Raw genomic sequence first — 26096 nt, 5'->3', positions numbered from 1 at the left:
TTCTCTGCTATGACATGCAGACTGATTCTCTGCTGACATGAAGCCAGATTCTCTGTTACGGGACCTCTCTCCTCTGCCTGTGTGTGTGCTGGGCCTAAATATATGCCAATGGACTGTTGCAGTGGTGGCTGACGTGAAGCCTCATTCTCTGCTATGACATGCAGACTAATTCTCTGCTGACATGAAGACAGATTCTCTGTTACGGGACCTCTCTCCTCTGCCTGGGTGCCGGGGCCTAAATATCTGAGAATGGACTGTTCCAGTGGTGGGTGACGGGAAGCCAGATTCTCTGCTATGGAACCTCTCTCCAATTGATTTTGGTTAATTTTTATTTATTTTATTTTTATTTTAATTCATTTCCCTATCCACATTTGTTTGCAGGGGATTTACCTACATGTTGCTGCCTTTTGCAGCCCTCTAGCTCTTTCCTGGGCTGTTTTACAGCCTTTTTAGTGCCGAAAAGTTCGGGTCCCCATTGACTTCAATGGGGTTCGGGTTCGGGACGAAGTTCGGATCGGGTTCGGATCCCGAACCCGAACATTTCCGGGATGTTCGGCCGAACTTCTCGAACCCGAACATCCAGGTGTTCGCTCAACTCTAATTGTAATGCATTACAGAGGGGATCAGACCCCAGAAGTTGAAGTCCCAGAGTGGGACAAAATTAAAAAGTAAAACAAATTGGTTTTCATAATAAAAAAAATAACGTTTCAAGTAAAATAAAGGCCCTTTCCCAAAATAAAAATAAGAAAAACAGACATATTGGGTATTTCTACATCCGTAATGACCAGCTCTATAAAAATATCACATGATCCACCCCCTCCCCTGATCGACGTAGAAAAAGTAAAATAAAAACTGTGCTAAAACAAAAATTTTTTGGTCACCTTACTTCACAAAAAGTGCAACACCAAGCGATCATAAATTCGTATGCCCCCCAAAATTGTACCAATCAAACCGTCACATCATCCAAAAATGAGCCCCTACATAAAACAATTGGGCAAAAAATAAAAAAAACTATTGCTCTCAGATTATGGAGACACTAAAACATAATTTTTTTGTTTCAAAAATCCTTTCATTGTGTTAAAAGTGAAAATAAAATAAAAAAGGAGACATATTAGGTATTGACGTGTCTGTAACAACCAGGTCTATTAAAAAAACACATGAACTAACCCCTCAGGTAAAAATCGTAAAAAAAGAACATAAAGATGGTGTAAAAAAAGCCATTTTTTGTCACCTTACATCACAAAAAGTGCAATACCAAGCGATCAAAAAGCCATACACACCCCAAAATAGTACCCAATAAACTGTCATCTCATCCCACAAAAATGTAGCCCCTACTGAAGACAATCGCCCAAAAAATAAAAAAAATATGGCTCTCAGAATATGGAGACACTAAAACATGATTTTTTTGGTTTTCAAAAACGCTTTTATTGTGTAAAACTTAAATAAATAAAAAAGTATACATATTAGGTATTGCCGCGTCCATAACAACCTGCTGTATAAAAATATCACATGATCTAACCCCTCAGGTAAACACCGTAAAAAAACAAAAATCATATGAACCCTAAAATAGTACTAACAAAACTGCTACCTAATCCTGTAGTTTCCAAAATGGGGTAAATTTTTGGGAGTTTCTACTCTAGGGGTGCGTCAGGGGGTTTTCAAATGTGACATGGCAACTTAAAATTATCCCAGTGAAATGGCGTTCCTTTCCTTCTAAGCCCTGCTGTGTGCCCGTACAGCAGTTTATAATCACAAATGGGGTGTTTCTGTAAACTACAGAATCGGGGTAATAAATATTGAGTTTTGCTTGGCTGTTAACCCTTACTTTGTTAGCAGAAAAAAATGGATTAAAATGGAAAATCTGCCCAAAAGGTTTTGGAAATTTTCTTAAAATTTTTAAGATTTGCTTCTGAACTTCTAAGCCTTTTAACGTTCCAAAAAAAAAAAGAAAATGTAATTTACAAAATGATCCAAACATGAATTAGACATATGGGAAATGCAAAGTAATAACTATTTTAGGAGGTATCACTATCTGTTTTAAAAGAAGAGAAATCTTTGGTAAATTTGGTATTTTTTATTCATTCAGGTGATCAGCAGTAGTGATGGACGTTAAAACTCTACGGAACAAATGTTGATAATCCATCCTTAAGACAGCTACGTATATTGTGTGGAATGAATCATTTGTGAGATTGCTTATGTGAATTATTCCACCAGCAACATGATAGAAAAACTGGACAATAATACTACCAATTGGAAAACATTAAAAATACAGCTAAAATTTTCCAACCTGACAGATCACATTTTCGGCAGTCTGCTGTTGGTCATTGCGGCTAGTCCTTCACATAAAGATTTGAAACAACAGTAGGTCGAAATTGCCCAATTTGCCCATTTTGGGAAATGTTATCTTATATATGTATATGGACAACTTAAGAGTAGTACTTTAATGCCACAGTATTAAAAATGTTCTTTTTCAGTGCTCAGTCCCAGCACACCCAAGAAAGCTCAAAATCTACCCTAGTACAGGAGTTTGGAGTAAGGCAAATTCCAACAAGAAACCAAAATAACCCAAAAAGTGCAAGAAGAAATCCATGGAAACAATAGGTAAACGGTTGCCCTCTGAAGATTACAACCCTCAGGTCCAGGGCTTGTAGACAGCATTGCCAACCCATGAGTCACTGTGCCACCCTTTTATGTGTAGTAATAGAGGTAGGACTTTGCATGACCAACATGTAGAATTCTTCACCTTTGTTCAAAAGTCAACAGCAGAAAATGTTTTACAGAATTCAAATATCTGTGCAGGCTACAGATAATAATGACCTGTCCTCAGGGTAGGTCATCCTTGTCAGATCCATGGGAATCGAACACCCGGCACCTGCACCAGCTGTTTTGAGCAGCTGCTAAAGCTATACAGTATAGTATATTATAGTTTCTGTCACCAGCAGTTGTCCAAAACAACTGATCATGGGAGTGCAGGGATAGGTTATCAATGTCTGCAGCCCAGACAACTTCTTTCATAGTTTAGTTTTATGATACCATCATACTGTATAATATATCCTGAAATGGTTTTATAAATAACACATTATTGCATTAATAAATAGAAAAGGTACTTCGTACAATGTCCAATCAACTTCTTCTGCGTCGAGGCCTTCAAGACCTAAGCAATAGCTTTATTGAGATTTAAGTCTATAATCTCAACCAGTTGACTCTGTGTAACCAACGCATCATCCTTCATTTCCCAATACCCAGTTCAAACTGGTCCATTAATAGCTATGGATAATAGGCTAATTAAGAGCTAATCAATGTGCTGGACGGTCTTTACATGGAGAGGTTGGGTGCCCTTTATCCATATGAACCATCATGAAATGTTTTGAGAGTTTAGATGATTCATTAAGAACAATTGGCTAGTTACATTGTCATGATATAACGGGGTCTTGTAGAGTCTTCCATCAACCTTCCTCTTGGGATGGAAAGAAGACTTCTTCCCATTGAGGCATGGACTCGTTATAAGTTGGGGGAGGTGTTAAAGGCTCTGGTAAGCTTGCTTCTGGCATAAATTCAGATCTCTTTACTTCATGAATGTCAGAGCTGATGCGGAGTAAGGTGGGGTTGGGAAGTCTCAGGTCTGTTACAGCTACTCTTCGTTCCAAGGCACTGTGGTAAGGAGGGGGTTCAATATCTGGGGGTGAACCGAGAGTCACTGTCCATACTGTTGCAGAACCATAGAGTATTGCATCCTCGTAACGTGGAGCATCAAACTGAGAGCTGTTGCTGTGGAGAGACAAGGAAGTCTATTAGAGCTTAAAGGAAGAAGACACCAAGTCCAATAGAAGAATTAAACTGTTAGGGTGGATCAACTTAGATGCAACATCTCATATGATAAGCTTGGATACACTAGTTCAACATAGACTATCACACATGACGAGGTTAAACACACAAGCTCGACATAACATATCAGACATGATCTGCTTTGATGACAGTATTACATAGAATAGGCTTGAATACAGTGGCTCATCAGACAGTATCACATATCAAAAACTTGTATACACCTGGTTATCAGACAGTGTGATCCATAGTAGGCTTAGATACAAGTCTCGGGCAGTATAACACATAATCAGCTTAGATACATCAGCTTGGCAGATAGTATCAAACATGATATGCTTAGATACACCAGCTTATCAGGGAGTATCATCAGCCATTATACACTTAGATACACCAGCATATCAGACAGTACCACAAATGTTTTACCTTCAAAACCTCACGGTCAATACCAAGCCTTGCAAAGCTGTGCCAATTATCAGTAAATGTATGCTGTTTTGGTTTTTGGCCGATTGCCTCATACTGCCCAGACTGTGACGCTGCAGCCTCACCCTGTGTTTTCACTGATTTCTGATTTTGATTTCTACTCTCTAAAAATTGCTTAATTTCTAAAAATGTCTAGTAAAACTTTATGCATCCCTGCTCTTATCTTGCTCATACAGAATGTCATAAAAGATTAAATTTTTTTAGTATATCTTTCAGGGTGGGCTGAAATGATATGATTTCAGGTTAATGTTCTGAGGGATAAACCTCTGTTATACCACCAGTCAGCAGAAGGAAGGTGAGTGTGATGGTGCCATCCCTGCAGTGGCCCACACAGCTGCAAAGACATGGACATTGCGAGGGGGGTCCTGGTGCTCCACTTAGGGTTGTTGCCCTTCAGTTATGGTGGGTAGGGGTGATCTTGAGGTTTGACATTTAGAGATTACTGACCAATCATGAGAACAGAACAAAAATGTTAAATTTGTGGAAACCCCTTTCACCATGCAACCACCATGATGACTTGGTCAGGTCTTGCACCCTATACTCTTTATTTGTGGTAAAACATATGCAGCTTTGATGAAAATCCTCTCACTCCAACAGCAGTTTACGCGTTTCGAACGTCTAGTTCTTAGTCATAACTGATAAGAGAGGCCAAATAGCACAATTTTATAGGTAACTCCCATCCCTTCACCGGACATACAAACGCGGGAGGGGAGACCAGATGAAAGTCTTTAGCTTAATTGCCCATGACCTCTCCCATGTTATCACACCGCTCACATCCAAAGTGAATATACAAAAAATTGTGATATAAAAATCTGTAATGTTACATAAAAAGACATAGTTGAGCTGGACACTCGCAAAAAATGTAGCAGCCCATCTTTTTATACTGGGAAAAACCGCACGGTCTGAATACCAATCTTCAATTTCTGCATTGTAGGTTGTATAGCAGAAAACAAATGGCATCTGCTTGTTAATCAAATGTGGTTCAGAAAAATAAATACATCAATAGAAACACATTAATTATTTTCTTAAACTCAAACCTGCTGGAAATCTAGTTTTTAATCTAAATATCCAAAAGGCTTCCCTTTGTAAAATCAATCTTTTTATATTTCCACCTCTAGGGGGAGTGAATACTTTATCTATGGCATAAGCACAGAAACTCTGCAAGCGCCGGTCATGCTCCAAAATAAAATGTTTTGCCGCATTTGAAATATTCACACATGACAAATTAGTAACATAATTAATATGCTCCAGGATTCTCGTTTTAAACTTCCTGGATGTACTGCCCACATGTAACAGATCACAGTCTGTGCGTTCTATGACATATATAACCCCTGTTGTATTACAATTGACATATGTTTTTATGGGGAAGTTAATTGTATGATCCGAATTGAGGAAAGTTTTTTGGGGAACAACAAAAACTAATGTGTTTCTATTGATGTATTTATTTTTTCTGAACCACATTCGATTAACAAGCAGATGCCATTTGTGTTCTGCTATACAACTTACAATGCAGAAATTGAAGATTGGTATTCAAACCGCACGGTTTTTCGTAGTATAAAAAGATGGGCTGTTACATTGTTTGCGAGTGTCCAGCTCAACTATGGTGTACCGTTGAAATATTGAAATCACCGCACAATGTCTTTTTATGTAATATTACTGATTTTTATATCAAATTTTTGGGTATATTCACTTTGGATGTGAGCGGTGTGATAACATAGGAGAGGTCATGGGCAATTAAGCTAAAGACTTTCATCTGGTCTCCCCTTCCCCATTTGTATGTCCGGGGAAGGGATGGGAGTTAGTTAGGACTAAGAGATGGGAGTTAGTTAGGACTAAGGGATGGGAGTTAGTTAGGACTAAGGGATGGGAGTTAGTTAGGACTAAGAACTAGATGTTCAACACACGTAAACTGCTGTTGGAGTGAGAGGATTTTCATCTAAGCTGCATCTGTTTTACCACAAATAAAGAAATAAGCAACACAACGATACTACAGTGCTGGAATCTTCTTTTTGATCTTACTTTCCTACTTTTCCATCATCCCCACCTTCTCAAAACCCCATCCTGACCCCCACCCAATACTATACTGCAGAAACAGTCCCCCTGAAAATACTGGTGCCACACAGATAGTGTGCCAGTACAAAGAATACCCCCTTACCTTTCAGATCAGACCCCCATATCAAACCCCAGATGAGACCCCCCCACATCTCAGATCAGACCCCATTAAGACCTCTATCAGACCCCATATCAGACCTCCATGTCAGACCACGCTCCAATATAAGACCTCAGATAAGATCCCAGTTAAACCTTCAGACCTCCATTTAAGACCCCCATAAGACCTCCATATAAGACCCCTATTAGACCTCCAGACCCCCAATCAGACCCCCATTAGACCTCTAGACCCCCAATCAGACCCCCATTAGATCACTTTAGATCCTCAGTCAGACCCTTTAGACCCTCAATCAGGCCCCCAATCATTAGACCATTAGACATCAGACCAGAACTCCAGACCCCCATTAGAACTCCAAACCCCCATATGACTCCCATTAGACCCCCAGACCCCCAATAAGACCCCCCAATAGACCTCCAGACACCCAATCAGACCCCCATTAGACCTCCAGACACCCAATCGGACCCCCATTAGACCTCCAGACCACCCAATCAGACCCCCATTAGACCTCAAGACCCCCATTATACCTCTCTAGATCCCCAGTCAGACCCTTTAGACCCTCAATCAGACCCCCAATCAGACCCTTCAGGCCCCCAATTAGACATTTCAGACCCCCAATCAGACCCTTCAGACCCCCAATCAGACCCTTCAGGCCCCAAATCAGACCCTTTAGGCCCCAAATCAGACCCTTCAGATCCCTAATCAAACCCCTAATCAGGCCCCTAATCAGACCCCCAATCAGACCTCAGATCAGACTGTAAAATAAATAAACAAACTTACCTCTCCTGCTCTGCCGCTCCTCTCCCAGTCAGGCTGTCTTCCCAGCTCTCATCTCTTCCCAAGGCCCACGATGCTGTCACCTGACCTCCTGCAGCGTCAGGTCAGAGTACGCTGTGTACGTCCTGATGATGCAGGCGGCCAGAGCACAGCAGCGCGGGACCCAGGAAGAGCGAGCAGGAGGAGGGGTAAGTACTGTACAGCGCTCACAGCGCTTTTCTCCCCCTCCTCCTGCAGACTAGTGAGCGCTTCCATAATGGGACCACTCACTAGTATTCCCTTTATAAGATGCACTGCATCTTATTAAGGGAAATATACAGCACCATTGGCTTAGGGGCCTAGTCACAACTGCGACCCCTATAGTTACGCCAGTGCCTGTGGACCACGCACCAAGCCACCTTAGGGACACAACATGGTTTACAGGTCCTGCATTCCTGTACTGTTCAACGTCTTGCAGCATCGAATCCAACACATTCAAATTGGTAGACCCAGATGCTGATGAAGAAGTTCGATCTGAAGTATCTGTTCTATGTACAGTGACTTCGGACCACCAACTCAAATCCCATTGTTTCGACAGGTTCTCCACCTGGATGTTGCGCATTTGTGCTATAGCCTGTGTAATTCATATAGTTCAGTCTTACAAGTTGACATCACCTGTGAGCCAGAAGCCCTGCAAAGGTTGGCATCACGGAAAACACGCCTTTACCGCTCCTAATCTGGAAAGGTCCAAGAAGCAAAGGTCAAACAGTCTCCAAGAATAGCGCTTTGATGAAGCTTGATCCCATCATTGACCAAAATTGATCTAGTAGTGGCGTCTGTTGACGCCAGACGGGGGGTGTTCTGCCCAGCTGAGTTAGAGAATCATTACAGATCAAGTCTGCCTAAGTTAACACTGAAGTGTTTAGTGTGGTTATAGCAGCATCTAGCAGTGTTAAGTTGTATTACACTTTTTTTCCTGTTACAAAGACAACTGCATTGTGGGTGGTGCACTGCATTGTGGGAGTGCAAAGCATCCTGGGAAAGAGAAGTCTCCAGTCTCCAGGACACATCAGCAGAGCTGTCTTTTTACATATCTCCTTCTTAAACTCTACCATCCTTGTAAAAGTATATCTGGTGAGAGATCTACTTTTGTTTCAGAGATATTATGTTATGCAGAGCTGTTCAGCTAGTTGTAATTGTTACTCAGGGAGTTGGTATTACTATTAGCTAGACATGTAATCTTATGTACAAGCAGCCATTTTACCATGTGCTTCAGTGTTAATGCAAATGTTATAGTACATGCTATCTATACTTTATACATGCTATTTGTATTCGTGTAGTTTTATTAAACAATCCTCTTTTACCAATCAATCAATCACACTTGTACAATCTCTCTTGTGGACCACGCAGAGAGTACAACCTGTTGACCAATTAACAAGTTAGACTACAAAGAACAGTCCTCTTATTTGGAAGACAGGAATGGTTTATGCTGAATGTCAGACTGCACACGCATTGATGAATGTTTATAGATGATGTATGGTATGAAGTCACCATGTAGAGGACTTCTACTCACTAAACTTTGGGATCTTCGGGCAGACATCATTCAGGTCTATGTGGCATCAGCAGGTGTATACAGTATACACTCTTATATTTGCATGTGTTTACAGTCAGTTATGCTTCAATCTTAAATCACACATTGACCTGCACATGACACATCGACATCTCCTCCTGATGATTGAACATTTCTGGCCGTGTTATGAAAGGGAGGGTGTGACAAGGCTATTATTTAGTGTCTGTTTGTCTTGTAATACGTGAGCAATGTGCATATCTTCCCCCCAAGCAGTTCTTGAACATGCTGGCCTCCGGTAGGATCTGGTTGAGTCTGGTGAGCATCTCTGCAGATACCTCTAACAGCCAGCCCTTGTTTTTCTACTGCTTTTCTAACTATCCCTGATCACCTTGTTTGACAGAAATGGTGCAGGACTGGAGCACATTGGGTCCACCACCTGAAGGACCACTCTTCAGCTATAGACAACATGAAAACGTTACATGCATTGTAAACATTACTGGGCTTACACATTGGTCCAGTTATCTGCAAGAAGTAAAAATGGCCAGTAAAAGATGGTTAGCTGGTCTTCTATTAAATCCAGTGGACTCTTTCATTGCAGAAACAAATAATCGGATCAAACCAGATCGCACTGGGAAATTCCCCTAGTTCAAAATTCTGCTGTTTAAAACAATACCTGGATGGCCAAAATCTTTTGTGAGAGCACAGAATTGAATTCCATAGCAGTTAGAGCTTTATTGTAACCAAGGGTGGAGATAGGGCTTGGCAAATGCAGGAAGGCAGAGCAGCTGAGGTGCACTGAGGGGTTAGAGCCTGCCCTTGGTGCACTGAATGACTCATTTGCATATGGAATTAAACTCTGTTTCCTCTGGAAAGGCACAACAAATTTTCACACTCCTGACATCATTTTACTCAGCAGAGTGAAACCTACCATCCTAATAGGATTGATCCAATTGACAGGTCCACTTTGACCATAACAGGCAAGTTGATTCCATTGCTGTTGTCAAAGTGATCCTGAGGATCATATTCTTGGCCCCTTCTTGTCTCATGAGGATTCAGTCTTATCCTTAAATGCATAGGTTTCGGAACTCTACTTGCATTTGTCAACCATAGCATTTACAGCATGTGTATTTTCAGGACACTTCCTATTATCTAAATCCTTCCCCTCACGAGTGGAAGAAGTTCAGAGGAAAGCAGTAGAAGAACATCTGCAGGAACATCAGTTCCCACACATCACGTAAGGTAGGTCTCAGGTGATACAATTTGTGGAGAAGACCACCTCATTCAGTTCCAGAATGTGTTATCCCCACTATTTGGGTGCTTTTGCTGTCAAGAGTCAGAGGAAAACCATTTTGATAACCCTATAAGAGAATTAATAGAAGGTGGTCCTCTATTCATAATCTTCATCTCATGGCCCAGTCTTAGAGGACCTGTCCAGCCCTGCATTATACAGTTCTACCAGTGATGTGAATGGCATTTCATGCAATGCTTCCTTTCACCTATGGTGGTGCTGCAGGTAAATTGAACACTTTACCTGTCAAGTATGGCTGACCCTTCTTTCTAAATGGCCAGATGATACTGCTTAAAAAGTAGACATTTTCCAAAGTGGAGGACAAATATGGAATTATTCTGGAATTATTTTATGGAATCAATGCCAGAGAAGGGAACCTTTGCTTAGCTACTAATTTCTAGAGGACCATCTCAAGTCCCCTCAGCTGCCCAGGAGCTACCCATCCATTGACCTGTGAAGTATAAGAGATTACACATTCTTCATTTTTGTTGTTAACGACCCAGTTGAGCACTTACGCCTCAGTCTGATTCTGCCCTGTGGTTCTGGTTTCGCCTTCTGTAGGATTCTCTTCGTTCTCCGCTCTTGATTTTTTGACGCAGGTTGATAATATCACGAACAAATAACAGAGTACAGCCAGGCTGCCGGCGGACAGGAAACAAATCCCTATGATGAAGACGTTCTCAGATACGGTCAGCAGAACCACACCGATGAGTATGAAGGCCATTCCAAAGGTCACCACCGCCCGTTGTATTCCACTCCACACATAGCTCGGTGCCGCCATAATAAAATGTGTTGAATTATCTAAAGAACAGAGGAAAACCAAGTAAGACATAAAGTATGTAACGAGCCTATATAAAGCCATTATATTGACAGCAAATTAACATGCCATATAGGTGACTGCAATGAAGAATGGGGTCATATCATTGCATCCATGTTACAACTTCATGGAAAACTTAAAAGGGTGCATGTTGGCAGGATCAAGCCTATTAAACCTGATATGCTACCTGGTAGGGTTGATTTTGCTGGTTAAAATGATACTTGTAAAAGTCAATAGCAGTGTTCCCTAGAAAAAAAAAGTGCACAGAGGGCCATGGCCAGCTCTGGAAAGCTGAGGAGCTGAGGTGCAGTGAAAAACCCCTGGGTAAACTGAAGCCCTCAACTGCATCAAGAATAAAAGTCCTATTTTCCAGGGAATGCCGCAACTAATTTTCCCAAGACAGGTATAGTTTTAATCCACAGGATCAACCATACCAGGCAGTGTGTCTGGTTTAATAGGGTTGATCTTGCTGGCGTGTGCCCTTTAAAACTATAGATAACTTTTTTTTAAGGTCATCCTCTTATGAGCTGGCCCACGAGTAGGTGGAATAGGAAGTCATCTAGGGTACCAATGATGAGGGGGGCACAATTTATGGATAAAAAAAAGCAATGTTCTGCTTTTAATGGTCTTACCAATCAGCATTTCCCTGTATAAAGGTGCTATTCATGGGGAAAGAAGGACAGCTGTCTTGACAAACTTGATAGAGAGTAGTAGAGCACCCTGAATATACCTGCCATAGATACCTGTCCATCCCTCAGCCCTCCCAGAACCAAGAAATAACTTATTATACAACATACAACTCATTTAAAAAAAGTAAAGAATTATTGAATAGCTCCTTGTTATGGAAGCAGATGTGGATCTAATGAGTTTCTTGAACAGATTTGGGGCTGCTCCTAAGGGCATTATCTAAGTGGCCTCCCTGGTCTTCAACCTTTAATCCCTATACAGGGATGTGGACTTCGCTGCAAGGGAAACACCAGGCTGCTACCTCCTGTAGTAGTCTCAGTTTAAGTGACAGCTAACTCATTGGGTCAAGAGACACTGATGTGGAGCATTGAGGGATCAGGCAAAACTGTAGTTAGATAACAAGGCAAGGTCAGGGCAGGCAGAGTTTGTGTGATCCAATAATCAGGCTGGGGTTCAGGATAGATAGAATGGGATCAACACGAGAGGTCTGGTCAGACAGCAAAGGGTCAAATCCGGCATACAGGAAGAAGTATAGTGCATCTTTGAAGGAACACTAGTATGCTAGAACCTATTGCTCAGGTACCATTCAACAGGTGAAGATGCTACAAGGGAAGAACAGCAGCAGGGAGTAGATGGAGCAGCGCTACTCTAGCAGCCAGGAAGCTGGGCTGGAGGACAGGGAGGCCGGTGGGTCCCAACCACCAGAAACCTGTAGCAGGTGAGCAAAGCAGTGACTGTGCCCACTAGGAGAAGTGAAGTGGTGGAGGGCGTGGACCACCACCATAACTCTCCTCTTAGAAGGAGGTGGAGCTGTTGAGATTATTAACTCCTGAGAATCATTTGTAGGCTATTCTAATATACTTTTAATAGACAATGCATGATTACTATGTGTTACTACTACCTTAGATACTCAATTAGAGTCATTCTTTAAAGGAAACCGACCACCAAGGCTGAGACCCTACAATTCACTCCTTCATATGATTATAAAAGCTAAACTAGTGGGTGTAGACTGAGGCTTTGATAAGTCTTACCTCTCAGAAACAAGACTCTTAAAGAAATATCAGCTCTGCCAAATGAGGATTCATAAAAAGAAGGGGGCTGTAAGGGGAGCTGTTTTATGGACTTCTGAAGGACCCTTCGCTAAGGACCCTTTTACGATGATTGGGTCAGTTATTGGGGATGTTATTCTCTTTAATCGTTTTTTTACGTTCACTGGCAGCCCTCCAGATATTTCCTAAAGTTTCATATAAACACTGGCGGATTGCATATGAGGTTTATGAGGTTTATGGTGACCATTTTATTGTTTATACCTACACACACAGCCTTCCTCCCACGAGCTTCCTTTACTTTAATGACTTTTCTTTTTCTTTTTATTGACAATGCAATGAATAATTTGGAAAATTTCATCCTCTGTTTTGGGAAGAATGAGGAGAGGAAAAATTCCCTCCTGATCCCAAGGGGTGACCATGCAGGATCCACATTAATACTGGAACCCTATACATTCCCAATCAGTTTGAGAACTGACGTGGCTGGGAAGAAGTGTGAAAGACAGAAATTCTATACTTTTACATTTCATCTATATATTTTCATAAGCTTTAATGTTATTTTGTTCCAAAGATTCAAAGCTCTCTGAAGATTGAACATTTTCCCATAAGCTGAGGCAGTAATCCCTGTCTTTTGCAGATATTTTACATAGAACAGCTTTTTATGTTTTTTTTTTTTTTTTACAGGCTCTTTATATATTTATGTAAATGAATCATGTCTTCCCTTAGACGTCTCCTCATAAAATGTAATTCTATTAATTGTTCCTCATAACTATTACCCTCAATGCCTTTTATCAGTTTAGTCGCTCTGCTTTGTACTTTTTCCAGCTCCAGGGCATCCTTTCTATGGACTGGGGCCCAGAAATGAGCTGTATATTCCAGATGAGGCCGCACCAATGCTTTGTAAAGTGGTCAAATTACATCCCTGCCCCGCGAGTTCCCACCCCTTTTAATATGTGACAATATCCTGGTAGCCTTAGAAGCAGCTGATTGGCATTGTGTTTTAGTCCATAATCTACAAGGACACCCAAATTATTCTCTACAAGTGACTCTCCCAGTGTTACATCCCCTAGGACATATGATGCACGGAGATTATTACTACCAAGATGCATAACATTACATTTGTCCACATTAAACCTTGTTTGCCAAGTTGATGCCCAATCACTCAGAGTGTCCAAGTCAGCTTGTAGTTTATGGACATCTTCCATAGACTGCACAGTACTACATAGCTTGGTGTCATCTGCAAACATAGAAACAGTACTACTACCCCATCCTCTATCATTAATAATTAGGTTAAATAATAGAGGACCCAGCACTGAAACTTGGGGTACACCACCTATAACTGGGGACCATTCAGAACAGGAATCATTGACCACAACTCTCTGGACACTGTCCTTCAACCCAATAACAAGATACACTTTCTAGACCTGTAGACCTTATTTTACCTATAAAATGCCTATGAGGGACAGTATCAAATCCAAGAACACTAGTGTATTTCCACAGCTGCCCCTCATAAAAACAAATCAGGTTAACTTGATGGTTCCTTATTATAAATCCATGCAATATGCCGATGTATGGTGCCTCAATGAAGCAATCTTCCTAGATGAGAATACCTCTAGAACAATGGCTTGCAAGGGAACACCAAATAGCAGCACAAGATGGTTCAATATAGGCTCCTACCAGAAAATGAGTGTATTACTACTGAGTTGTACAACAGAGATCTGTGCCAAACCCATGTGCATACAGTCTTACTGTTGGTGGTAGCCTTGATGCAGCTGCATTGGGTTGTACACACTGTTGTGCAACTAGTTGATATACCAGTTGAGCAATTTCCTAAGCTTTTGGTAGCCAAAGTATATAGTGCTCCCAAAGTCTAAATTACCATGTGCAAATAGCTCCTGGATGTATCCAAGGTGCACATTAAACAATTGTGTCTATGTCATCAACACACTGTTGGATGGATAAACAGATCCTTTACTTAAATCTCTCCTAGACTTCCACCCAAATAGTCAGGTAAGGTTCATTTTAGACCAAGCTCAGAAAAATAAAACTATAGAAAAGATGCATGAAGGTCACATAAACCATAAGGACAAAGATGAGAAAGCATTGATTTTAGCCTCATAGTGTGTATAAAGTCTTTATGTGAGTATATAAAACCAGAGCATCCTGAAATGCGTGAGCTCCCATTGAGTAAACCTAAATTTTGTGGACAGACAATGGTGTTGGCTTCACTGGTTCCAGGGATGATTTGCTAAAAATCTATTTAAAGGGTCACTAAGTATTCACAAAACTTTTGATATGTCATAGTGACACATCAAAGGTTTTGTTCGGTGGGGGTCTGAGTGCTGAGACCCTCACCGATCACTAGAATGAGGCGAGAGAAGCACTCGAATAGCGCACTCCCTCATTACTGCAGGAGAGGAAGCGGTGGAAAGACTATGGCCCCATCCACTTCTCTCTCCTGTAGAGAGAAGAGCACTTCTCTCTCCTGGTTCTAGTAAATAATCAGGGTCTCAGCACTCAGACCCCCACCGATCAAAACTTTTGATGTATCGCAATGAGATATCAAAAGTATTTGTGAAACCCTTTAATATTGCATGGAAAGAATATGGTGATATACATAGGATAGGAGTGAAAATCTATATGTGAAAATCTCATCTGGAAAAAGGTCTGTCCATCTTGTAGATGGACTTCTGGAGAGTTTCACAGCACAAGCATTATAACTGGAACATATTTGGTTTTGTTGTGATGTAATGGCCAGGGATGGTTCGCAGATGGGGCGTAATGGAAGAGGCTTCAGATGAGATGGCCAGACTGACAGTTCACTACACGGCAGGTCTGCGGTACAGCAATTTTGGTGAATTTGGGAGGGATAGGTGTAGCACAGCCGCACAGCCATTTCAGCCTTAGCTCTGATGGCTGAACAACTGTGTCACATTGGACACTTTGGACCTTGTTGCGTCACAATAAACCTGACACTACTACACCAGCACAGCTTCCATTAAGCTGGACTGGACTGCTCATCTCTGTCTACACTAGCTGACCTCACCCAACAACTCTTGTCTTTGTGGCAACAGGGGATTATTTATGACCGCTCCTCCCAGGTGGGTTATGCCATCATCTGACCAGTGTATCCACACTGTTGAGCCAGAGTGTTGGCCTCCTCCCAACCTTAATCACACGTGGGCTCCTATAACCCCCCTTATGGTTCCCCAGTTCTCATCTGCCCCATAGTTATAACAACAAGAACATTACATTAACAAGTAACTCCCCAAATGTGGTGGGTGTCTTCTCATACCCTTACAGGAAAACCATTGAGAATCCTGAAGACCCCAAGACTTCTGGAGAAGCACTATCTATATGGTCAAAGTAGGATTCATGGCACTAAACATTTTCAAGTATTTCAGAGTTGCCAGAGGGTTAGTACTGACTCATCCCTCTGGAATGGAGTCTCTTATGTAATAGGAGAGAGATGTCACTCCAACAAAAAAAAAAAAGGTTGGGTATTTCATGGATGTCCCAAATAAGGAACCAGCCTGATTGAACTCACAATGCCCCAAATGATCATTAAGCCATATCCTACAGGATACTCTTCTGTGAAGTGAGGTGATTTTTAACGTATTTTTTTTTATTTCATTATTTTATTTCATTCTATTACTGGATTTTTAATTATTTAGAACGACTTAGGTATCCACCAATATAATACTCCACTTAAGGTCTCTACTACTACTGTGCTACTCTTTCTGGTGCCTATCAGTACCCTGTCACGCACCATATTGACCTTATTCACCATCACATTCTGCACTTGCAGTTTATCCATTTATAGGGAGTGGCCCCTATTTGTGGTTCATAAAAATATATTTATGGTTGTAAAATACGGGAACTATACGACTATGTAGCCTCTGTATCATTACTGCAATCTCTCCTTTTCTTCCATTGAGCCAAACAGCCACCTGAAGATGTCTTGGCAGGAGTACAATGACTAGAGTACTGAATACCAGAGATAATTTAGTTTACAATGTCACCTCTACCCTGAGAAATCCACTACCTAATGAATAATCACAAAGGTAACATTCCATTGTTAACCAGATTGAACTGGTATTACAGATATGCTTAGTACTTGCCCCCTTTTTAAATAATGAGATTTTTTTTTAATTCCAGAGACTAAGGCTGTCAATGGCCTCTATAATGGGTTTCCATTCTGTAGAACAATTCCAGAAATAAATATATATGGGAAGAAAGGCTGTTTATGCAATCCCATAATATGTAAGTGTAGTTTCTCGAGAGGAGAAGTCAAGAATATATCTGGATGCATGGGAAGTCCCAGGTAAGACTGTTATTATAGATCATTGGTGACTCATACTGAATGCTGCAATAGTGACATAGAATGCACATAGCATGGCCCACCTGAAGGGTGGCAGAACATGGACAAATACCAATGGACCTACATGTGCCTGCATGCCCATGAACTCATCAGAACCTACATTTGTATGACCTTAGCATTATAAATATTGCTATCATAATGCAGTGGACTTGATACTGTTGCCCACCAGATGTTGTGAAACTACAAACCCCCCCCCCCCCCCCCAACCAAGGTATTGCAAGCTTTTAAGAGTCATGCTAGGAGTGGTAGTTTCCCTGAGTATACCATATGCTTATGAGATCACTCTTGGCCAATCTGCAACATGAGCAGACTATCACTTGGCCAACTTCTCTACAAATCGGTCAGGTTATCCCTTTTGAAACTAAAGATTGTTCAACCAGAATAAAAAAAGTCCATGGTATGATCAGACCCCTCTTCCAATGGGGCTGTTTTGTGGGCATAACTGTAAGGGATCTATACTAGCTCCATGTCCATTATCAGACAAAGATCTTTCTGGTGATAGAGAATCTTTACCATGAAGGTCCACCAAGTAGATCCCACATGACAATGAATGGTTATATAGCAACTTTTGCCTATTATAGACAGTTTGGTGGCTATTCAACACAAGAGTTTTGAGTTCAAATCTAACTAGGGCCACCACATGTTCACCCCATGGTTGGGTTTTCTCTGGATGCTCTCAATGTCTCAAAACTGGGCTTTTGAGTCCAACTGGGAATAGGGATTGATGAGAGTGATTGCTATGGGTGACACTGCCGAATATGTCATGGCTATAAAAGAAATGGTAGGAACTTATCTTGCAGGACCCAACAAAATCACTCTAGGGTTCAAACGATAAGTCATGTTCCACGTGGCTTCCCGGTTAGCAGATTGTAGACTGCTGTGAACTGTTACTTGAGGTCACCATCGCTATGTCTAGAAGATAACATTACTCATCTTACGCTGGATTATTTTTTTCTATTATCTAGCAGAAGTTCAGGTATTTGTCCTTGAATTGAGCTATATGATGTCTGGATTGTACTTGCATTAGTTGTATATTGACCTTATGCACCCATAAAACTATTTTGCAACAGGCGTCTTACTTTTGATAACCGATTGCCTTGGGAAAGATAAGAAAACACAAACTTAGTCAATAAAGGGGTTGCATAAGTTTATAAAAAGGGGGTTCTGCTATTTAGCGCAAGGGACAGTGCCGCTCTTGTCCATGGGTGGTGTCTGGTATTGCAGTCCTCTCCATGGAGATGAGCAGGGAACTTTTCAACACAGGTGGCAGCAATGAAGAAGTGGTGCATCAACTTCATAATCCAGAGAAGAACTAGTAATGTAACTATATCTGCATAGGAAGGTCCCTCTTCCATCACTGGTGACAATGAACATATGAACAATGAATGAACTTATGCAAGACAGTATCTTACAGAATGGGCAACACTTTAATTCTGCACAGAAAATGGTGCCATCTAGCAATAAAAACAGTTTTTCTGTATTTCTAGATTTTAGATTGTGAAGGGAGCCGGAACTTCCTGTTTTAAAGTACTGTAGATATTAATCTGATCAGATTAGAGACTGTAATTGTGTATATTTATCTACATGGGTAATGCATAGAGCAGTCCAAGGGCTATAATTACCTGCACTGTCTCTTATGTAATTAAAGTACTATTGCATTAATTAGGATTGCCCCATATATGCCCTATATTCCAGCTTTTAGATACTGATGTGCTATCCTCCGGGTAGGTCATCAATATCAGGTCGCTGGAGGTCTGACACCAGACTACACAACGGATCCATCCAGTGTTGTGCCGCGTGACGAACCACCATCCAATGCGGATGACCTATCCTAAGGATAGCTCCTCAGTATCTAAAGCCTGAAATACTCCGCTCACGTCACTTGGGGACTTCTCGATGAGATTGAGAAATGCATTGTCTATTGCATCAATAAAACGCTGTAAAATTTACCGCAACCGTTGAGTGAAAACGGGACAAGGCATGGAGCAATTCCCTGAAAAAATGTCAATGTAGCCGAAAAACCCAGACCCCATTCTATTCCATGTAGCATTTGCCGCCTACTGATGCCCAAAACTGAAACTTGACCCCATTTTGCGGAACGGAATTGCGTACCCCTTCATTTCTATGGGGCAGCACTTCCGGGTCCGCAATTCCGTTACTGAAAAAAATAGAACACGTCCTATTCTTGTCCGCAATTGCAGACAAGTACAGGCATATTCTATTAGTGCCAGCAATGTGCGGTCCCGCAAAATGCGGAATGCACATTGCCGCTATCCGTGTTTTGCGGATCTGCAAAACACGTTGCAGACGTGTGAATGGAGCCTAAACACGTTAAATACACAATTACAGAAAATTGTCTCACTTCAGCAAATGGCATTTATCATGTAGAGAAAGTTAATACCAGGCGATTACTAATGTATTGTGAGTCTCCATATTGCCTCCTTTCATTCATTTCTCCATCACCTTATATACACTGCTTGTTTCCAGGGGTTACGACCACCCTATAATCCAGGAAAAGGCGCAGCCCTCTCTGGTGGCCGGGACTGCCGGGACTCACATAGTCACCCTTGCGCAGCATCTCCCATCATGGCCACCTTGCATCTGCTCTGCAGCGTGGTGGTCGCAATCCCTGGAAACGAGCGGTGTATAATGTGATGGAAAGATGAATGAAGCCAGCAAAGGAGGCAATATGGACAATCTCAATACACTAGTAAGTGCCTGGTAATAACTTTCTCTACCAGATAAATGCCATTTGCTGAAGTGAGAGGACCCCTTTAAATTGACCTAACGTGGCTTCTGTGGCAATTTAAAGTTTGATGCAACAATGTATATAATATGTTACTTGTAAAGTTAATGAATGTTACATTCGTATGGAAAATACCTGAACCAACACCAGCTAAAGGAGGTCCAAAAATGAACCTGTACTGCTGAATCAAACAAGAGCTTGCAATCTAAGGAGAGATATAACCTACCAGTTGTAGCACTATAGTTTTGGGTCACTCTCAGTCTTGTCCCAGTATAAGGTTCTGCTTGTCGCCTGCAGGACTCTTCATTTTCCGGAGGATGAGGGTTATCTCGCTTTCATTGCATCTGCTGGATGTTGCTGAAGTTGTAGTTGGAAAGTGGATTGTGGAAGGAGCCTGAATGTCTGAAGTTTGGATGAAGTTCTGGTGAATACCTGTCCCTGGCGCCGCGGTGGTGGTGTGACTGACTCACTAGAAGCTCACTTTAGTTCTCCGCCTGTAACCTGTCCTCCCTGTCATTTTCCACCCTTCCAGGAAGCTACAATCTGTATAACAGATGACACAGTGTCCCTCCCTCCAACCACACAGATAAGGGGCTGCTGGCAGGCACACACTGATCCCTCCCTGCCTGAGCATGCAACCTCTGTGGTCAAGAGGGACTACAACTCCCAACAAGCCGTGCCGTGTCATTTGGCTTCTGCTCGATCTGATTTTGTAGCTTACTCTCATGGCGTCAAGCATTCCCCACACAGTGAAGTTGTGATGGACAATAAGAAATCTATGCAAAGCTAGTAGAGCGGATGTAAAGGCCCACACATTCTGTATAGAGAGTAGTCCCATACATGGCCATTCTGATGATCCTTAGGGCAGTGTAATATATACAGATGTAGCAGTTGTTAACACACAAACTCAACTCAAATTTCAAACAAAAGCCATTGAAAAGCAATTGAAGGTGTTTGCTTAGATAACACGTCTCATAAAGCATGAGCGTTAACTTTACTACATCTGTTTATATATATATATATATATATATGTATACTCACTGTACATTCTCAGCGGAATCAAGAGACATTACAGTCAGTCACCCAGCTTTCCCGGGCTCCTATATTCTTATAGTCAACTATTCATACAGGAGAAATGTCTCACCTTTAGGGTCCATTCACACGTCCGCAAAGTGGATCCGCATCCGTTCCGCAATTTTGCGGAACGGGTGCAGACCCATTCATTTTCAATGGGACCAGAATGTGCTGTCCGCATCCACATTTGCGGATTCGCACTTCCGCATCCGTGCTTCCGTTTCCGCAAAAAAATAGAACATGTCCTATTCTTGTCCGCAATTGCGGACAAGAACAGGCATATTCTATTAGTATCGGCAATGTGCGGTCCGCAAAATGCTGAACGCACATTGCCGCTTTCCGTGTTTTGCGGATCCGTGGCTCCGTGTATCTGCAAAACAGGTTGCGGACGTGTGAATGGAGCCTTAGGCCTCTTTCACAGTACCGTATGGCTATTTCAGTATTTTGCGGTCCGTTTTTCACGGATCCGTTGTTCGTTTTTTTTGTTTCCGTTGTGTTTCCGTTCTTCTGTTCCGTTTTTCCGTATGGCATATACAGTATACAGTAATTACATAGAAAAAATTGGGCTGGGCATAACATTTTCAATAGAGGGTTCAGAAAAAACGGAACAGATACGGAAGACATACAGATGCATTTCTTTAGGCTCCATTCACACGTCCGCAAAATGGGTCCGCATCCGTTCCGCAATTTTGCGGAACGGGTGCGGACCCATTCATTCTCTATGGGGACGGAATGGATGCGGACAGCACACGGTGTGCTGTCTGCATCCGCAATTGCGGAGCACGGCCCTGATCTTCGGGTCCGCAGCTCTGCAAAAGATAGAACATGTCCTATTCTTGTCCGCAGCTTGCGGACAAGAATAGGCATTTCTATGGGGGTGCCGGGCTGGTGTGTTGCGGACCCGCAATTTGCGGGTCCGCAACACATCACGGACGTGTGAATGGAGCCTTATGTGTTCCGTTTTTTTTGCAGACCCATTGACTTGAATGGAGCCACGGAACGTGTTTTGCGGGCAATAATAGGACATGTTCTATCTTTCAACGGAACGGAAAAACGGAAATACGGAAATACGGAAACGGAATGCATACGGAGTACATTCCATTTTTTTGCGGAACCATTGAAATGAATGGTTCCGTATACGGACCGTATACGGAACGCAAAAAAAGTCCCGCAAATCGGAAACAAAAAACGGTAGTGTGAAAGAGGCCTTAGAATGGTCTGGGAAAGCTGGGTGATAAGATATATGGCATAAACGATGAGTCTGTGATAGGTGAGGATCCCACCCACGGAACCCCATGTAGAGTAGACGATTTGGCCACCATGCAGACAAGGAGATCATTTTTTATTTATTTATTTATTTTATGCACTTTCCGCAGCGCTCTACAGACATTAGCATCACTCTGTCCCCAATGGGGCTCACAATCTAGGTTCCCTATCAGTATGTCTTTGCAGTGTAGGGGGAAACCGGAGAACCTGGCGCAAACCCACGTAAACACGGACAGGGGTGCACCTATCCTTTCTGCTTCCTGAGGCAAAAATTAAACAGCGCCCCCCCCCATGCCAATTTCTTAACCTAACCCCTTTGCCACAATGAAAGCGCTCATTGCCCATGGCCCTTCCGCTGCCCCCCTCTTGCCCCTACCTGGTGCTGACTGACCTCATTGGTGGTGCACCCCTGAACACGGAGAGAACATACAAACTCCATGCAGATGTTGTCCTTATTCAGATTAAAACCTAGGACCCCAGTACTGCAAGGCACCAGGGCTAACCACTGAGCCACCATGCTGCCGATCGCTGGCACCACTTTCAACTGCATCTGCATCCTCAGGACGAGGAAACAATTAAATACAATGGAGAAGCAGTTGGTCGTCAGCGTTGGCGGCGTGTTGTTGGTAGGGAGTGATGTGTGAAGTGACATCATGGCGTCTGTTGCGCCTAGCCGCCAGACAGACCAGAGCCGGTCTGCAGTGGGAGATCTGCTCTGTTCATCATGGAAACGTGAGATACTGTAGGTGCGTAATCATTTTGTAGACACTAAAGGGGCGCCATAAGATGTTGGGGGCGCATATGGGACACCATATTGTGATGAGGGCACATAAGGCACATTTGGTAAGATAGCTCGTACCTCGTAGATCTTGTGCCCCAATGCAAGATCTGTAAGAGGTGCCCCACTTGCCGTGTGCCCTTTATAATACTGGTGTCTGCAGCTGAGGTGGCTTTGCACCTGTTCAGGACCTCTGCTATCTATGCAACCCCTAGAGCTGCAGCCCTGATTCTCTCTATAGCTGTGTGTGCAGATGAGGTTTGTAAAGTCACATGAGCTGCCTGCGGTGCCAAGTGGGGAGTGCCATGTGTCGCCCACGCAACCCTCTAACCTTCTATTATTGGTGTATACACAGCATTCATTTAATTATATTGTTAGACAATAATATGGTCTCCATGATGAGAGGTTGGTTTCTTGTGTCACGCTGCGAGTCCGCGGCACAGCTCCCGGCCTGACCTCCCAGCACTGCCGGGGGGTCACATAGCATTATATTGATTTATGATGCTGTGTAACCCTTACAGTTGGCAGCATTATGTCAGTGTCATCTAATAGATTCCAGAACTGTAAGGGTTACATAGCATCATAAATCAATATAATGCTATGTGACCCCCCGGCAGTGCTGGGAGGTCAGGCCGGGAGCTGCGCTGCGGACTCGCAGTGTGACAAACGCTCGTCTGCAAGGGGCCTTAGGCCTCATGCACACGACCGTTGTGTGCATCCGTGGCCGTTGTGCCGTTTTCCGTTTTTTTTCGCGGACCCATTGACTTTCAATGGGTCCGTGGAAAAATCGGAAAATGCACCGTTTTGCAGCCGAGGCCGTGATCCGTGTATCCTGTCCGTCAAAAAAATATGACCTGTCCTATTTTTTTGACGGACAACGGTTCACGGACCCATTCAAGTCAATGGGTCCGTGAAAGAACACGGATGCACACAAGATTGGCATCCGTGTCCGTGATCCGTGGCCGTAGGTTGCTTTCATACAGACGGATCCAAAGATCCGTCTGCATAAAAGCTTTTTCTGATCTAAGTTTTCACTTCGTGAAAACTCATATCCGACAGTATATTCTAACACAGAAGCGTTCCCATGGTGATGGGGACGCTTCTAGTTAGAATACACTGCAAACTTTGTACAAGACTGCCCCCTGCTGCCTGGCAGCACCCGATCTCTTACAGGGGGATATGATAGCACAATTAACCCCTTGAGGTGCGGCACCTAAAGGGGTTAATTGTACTATCATATTCCCCTGTAAGAGATCAGGGCTGCCAGGCAACAGGGGGCAGAACCCCCCCCCTCCCCAGTTTGAATATCGTTGGTGGCACAGTGTGCGCCCCCCATCGGGCCCCCCCTTCCTCCCTCTAATGTTAGAAATCGTTGGTGGCACAGTGTGCGCCCACCATCGCCCCCCCTCCCTCCCTCTATTGTATTAAATCGTTGGTGGCACAGTGTGCCAACCACCATCGGCCCCCCCTCCCTCTATAGCAGTAACAACATTGGTGGCAGTGTGCGGCCTCCCATTCCCCCCCCCCCATCATTGGTGGCAGCGGAGTTCCGATCGGAGTCCCAGTTTAATCGCTGGGGCTCCGATCGGTAACCATGGCAACCAGGAAGCTACTACTGTTGTACTATTGCTAAGTAACCATGGCAACCAGGACTGCAGTAGCTTCCTGGTTGCCATGGTTACCGATCGGAGCCCCAGCGATTAAACTGGGACTCCGATCGGAACTCCGCTGCCACCAATGATGTGGGGGGGGGAATGGGAGGCCGCACACTGCCACCAATGTTGTTACTGCTATAGAGGGAGGGGGGCCGATGGTGGTTGGCACACTGTGCCACCAACGATTTAATACAATAGAGGGAGGGAGGGGGGTCGATGGTGGGCGCACACTGTGCCACCAACGATTTATTACAATAGAGGGAGGGAGGGGGGGCGATGGTGGGCGCACACTGTGCCACCAACGATTTCTAACATTAGAGGGAGGAAGGGGGGGCCCGATGGGGGGCGCACACTGTGCCACCAACGATATTCAAACTGGGGAGGGGGGGTCTGCCCCCTGCTGCCTGGCAGCCCTGATCTCTTACAGGGGAATATGATAGTACAATTAACCCCTTTAGGTGCCGCACCTGAAGGGGTTAATTGTGCTATCATATCCCCCTGTAAGAGATCGGGTGCTGCCAGGCAGCAGGGGGCAGTCTTGTACAAAGTTTGTAGTGTATTCTAACTAGAAGCGTCCCCATCACCATGGGAACGCCTCTGTGTTAGAATATACTGTCGGATCTGAGGTTCACAAAGTAGCTCATATCCGACAGTATATTCTAACATAGAGGCGTTCCCATGGTGATGGGGACGCTTCAAGTTAAAATATACCATCGGATTGGAGAAAACTCCAATCCGATGGTATAAAAGAACTCCAGACTTTACATTGAAAGTCAATGGGGACGGATCCGTTTGAAATGGCACCACATTGTGTCAACATCAAACGGATCCGTCCCCATTGACTTGCATTGTAATTCAGGACGGATCCGTTTGGCTCCGCACGGCCAGGCGGACACCAAAACGACTTTTTTTTCATGTCCGTGGATCCTCCAAAAATCAAGGAAGATCCACGGACGAAAAAACGGTCACGGATCACGGACCCACGGACCCCGTTTTTGCGGACCGTGAAAAAAAACTGTCGTGTGCATGAGGCCTTATACTGTTGTTTTTTTTTATTTTGAGCCTCTAGGTGCAATGGCAACGCCCCCATTGCTCCTAGAAGCCTTTAAAACATCATTTTTCTAAGCAATGTGGGCACATATGAACATGGGACCATCGTAGATGTCTTCAGCTGCCAAGTGCACATGTAACAGGTCAGCCATTGTCATAGGTACAAAACTGCCGACAGATGCCCTTTAAGATGGTCATATACATAAGTCAGGAGAAATGGTCAATTTCGAACATTTGGGCGACTATCTTTTTACAAAGTAGCTTGATCATCCATGATGGCTGATGTCAGATTCTCGTCTGCCATAAATGTAATCGGCCAAGTTGGAAAATTTCAGCCATTTCCAGCTAAAACTGCACACGTACGGCATGATCAGCTGAATTTCCCATAACATTTTCCATTGTGCTAGAGTCAGTCTTTTTAAAAACAAAAAAGCTCAGTCCCCGTGAAGTATAGGTGGGAGCCGTGATCTTTTCTACCCTTGGACTGTTTTTAAATTTCTACTCTTCATCATT

The 26096-nt window shown here is 43.2% G+C and overlaps 1 protein-coding gene across 1 annotated transcript; it reads right to left on the bottom strand.

Annotated features, from left to right (window-relative positions):
• Positions 1-1997: 1997 nt before the first annotated feature.
• Positions 1998-20258, bottom strand: TMEM139 (transmembrane protein 139). Its single transcript, XM_044298350.1, has 3 exons — positions 19987-20258; positions 10599-10884; positions 1998-3768 (listed from the first exon to the last, which is right to left on the bottom strand). The coding sequence occupies exons 2-3, from the start codon at positions 10862-10864 to the stop codon at positions 3447-3449; spliced, it is 588 nt and encodes a 195-aa protein (XP_044154285.1). The 5' UTR covers positions 10865-10884; positions 19987-20258; the 3' UTR covers positions 1998-3446.
• Positions 20259-26096: the final 5838 nt, after the last annotated feature.

Source organism: Bufo gargarizans, chromosome 6, assembly GCF_014858855.1.
Source record: "Bufo gargarizans isolate SCDJY-AF-19 chromosome 6, ASM1485885v1, whole genome shotgun sequence".
NCBI classification, from domain to species: domain Eukaryota; kingdom Metazoa; phylum Chordata; class Amphibia; order Anura; family Bufonidae; genus Bufo; species Bufo gargarizans.
This window is presented reverse-complemented; position numbering and strand designations above follow the sequence as displayed.

Coding starts and splice junctions, on each gene's coding strand:
- TMEM139 (XM_044298350.1), bottom strand. CDS start 10,864: ATGGCGGCACCGAGCTATGTGTGGAGTGGAATACAACGGGCGGTGGTG. Junction 3,769..10,598: donor GGGCAGAATCAGACTGAGGC/GTAAGTGCTCAA, acceptor GTCTCTCCACAG/CAACAGCTCTCAGTTTGATG.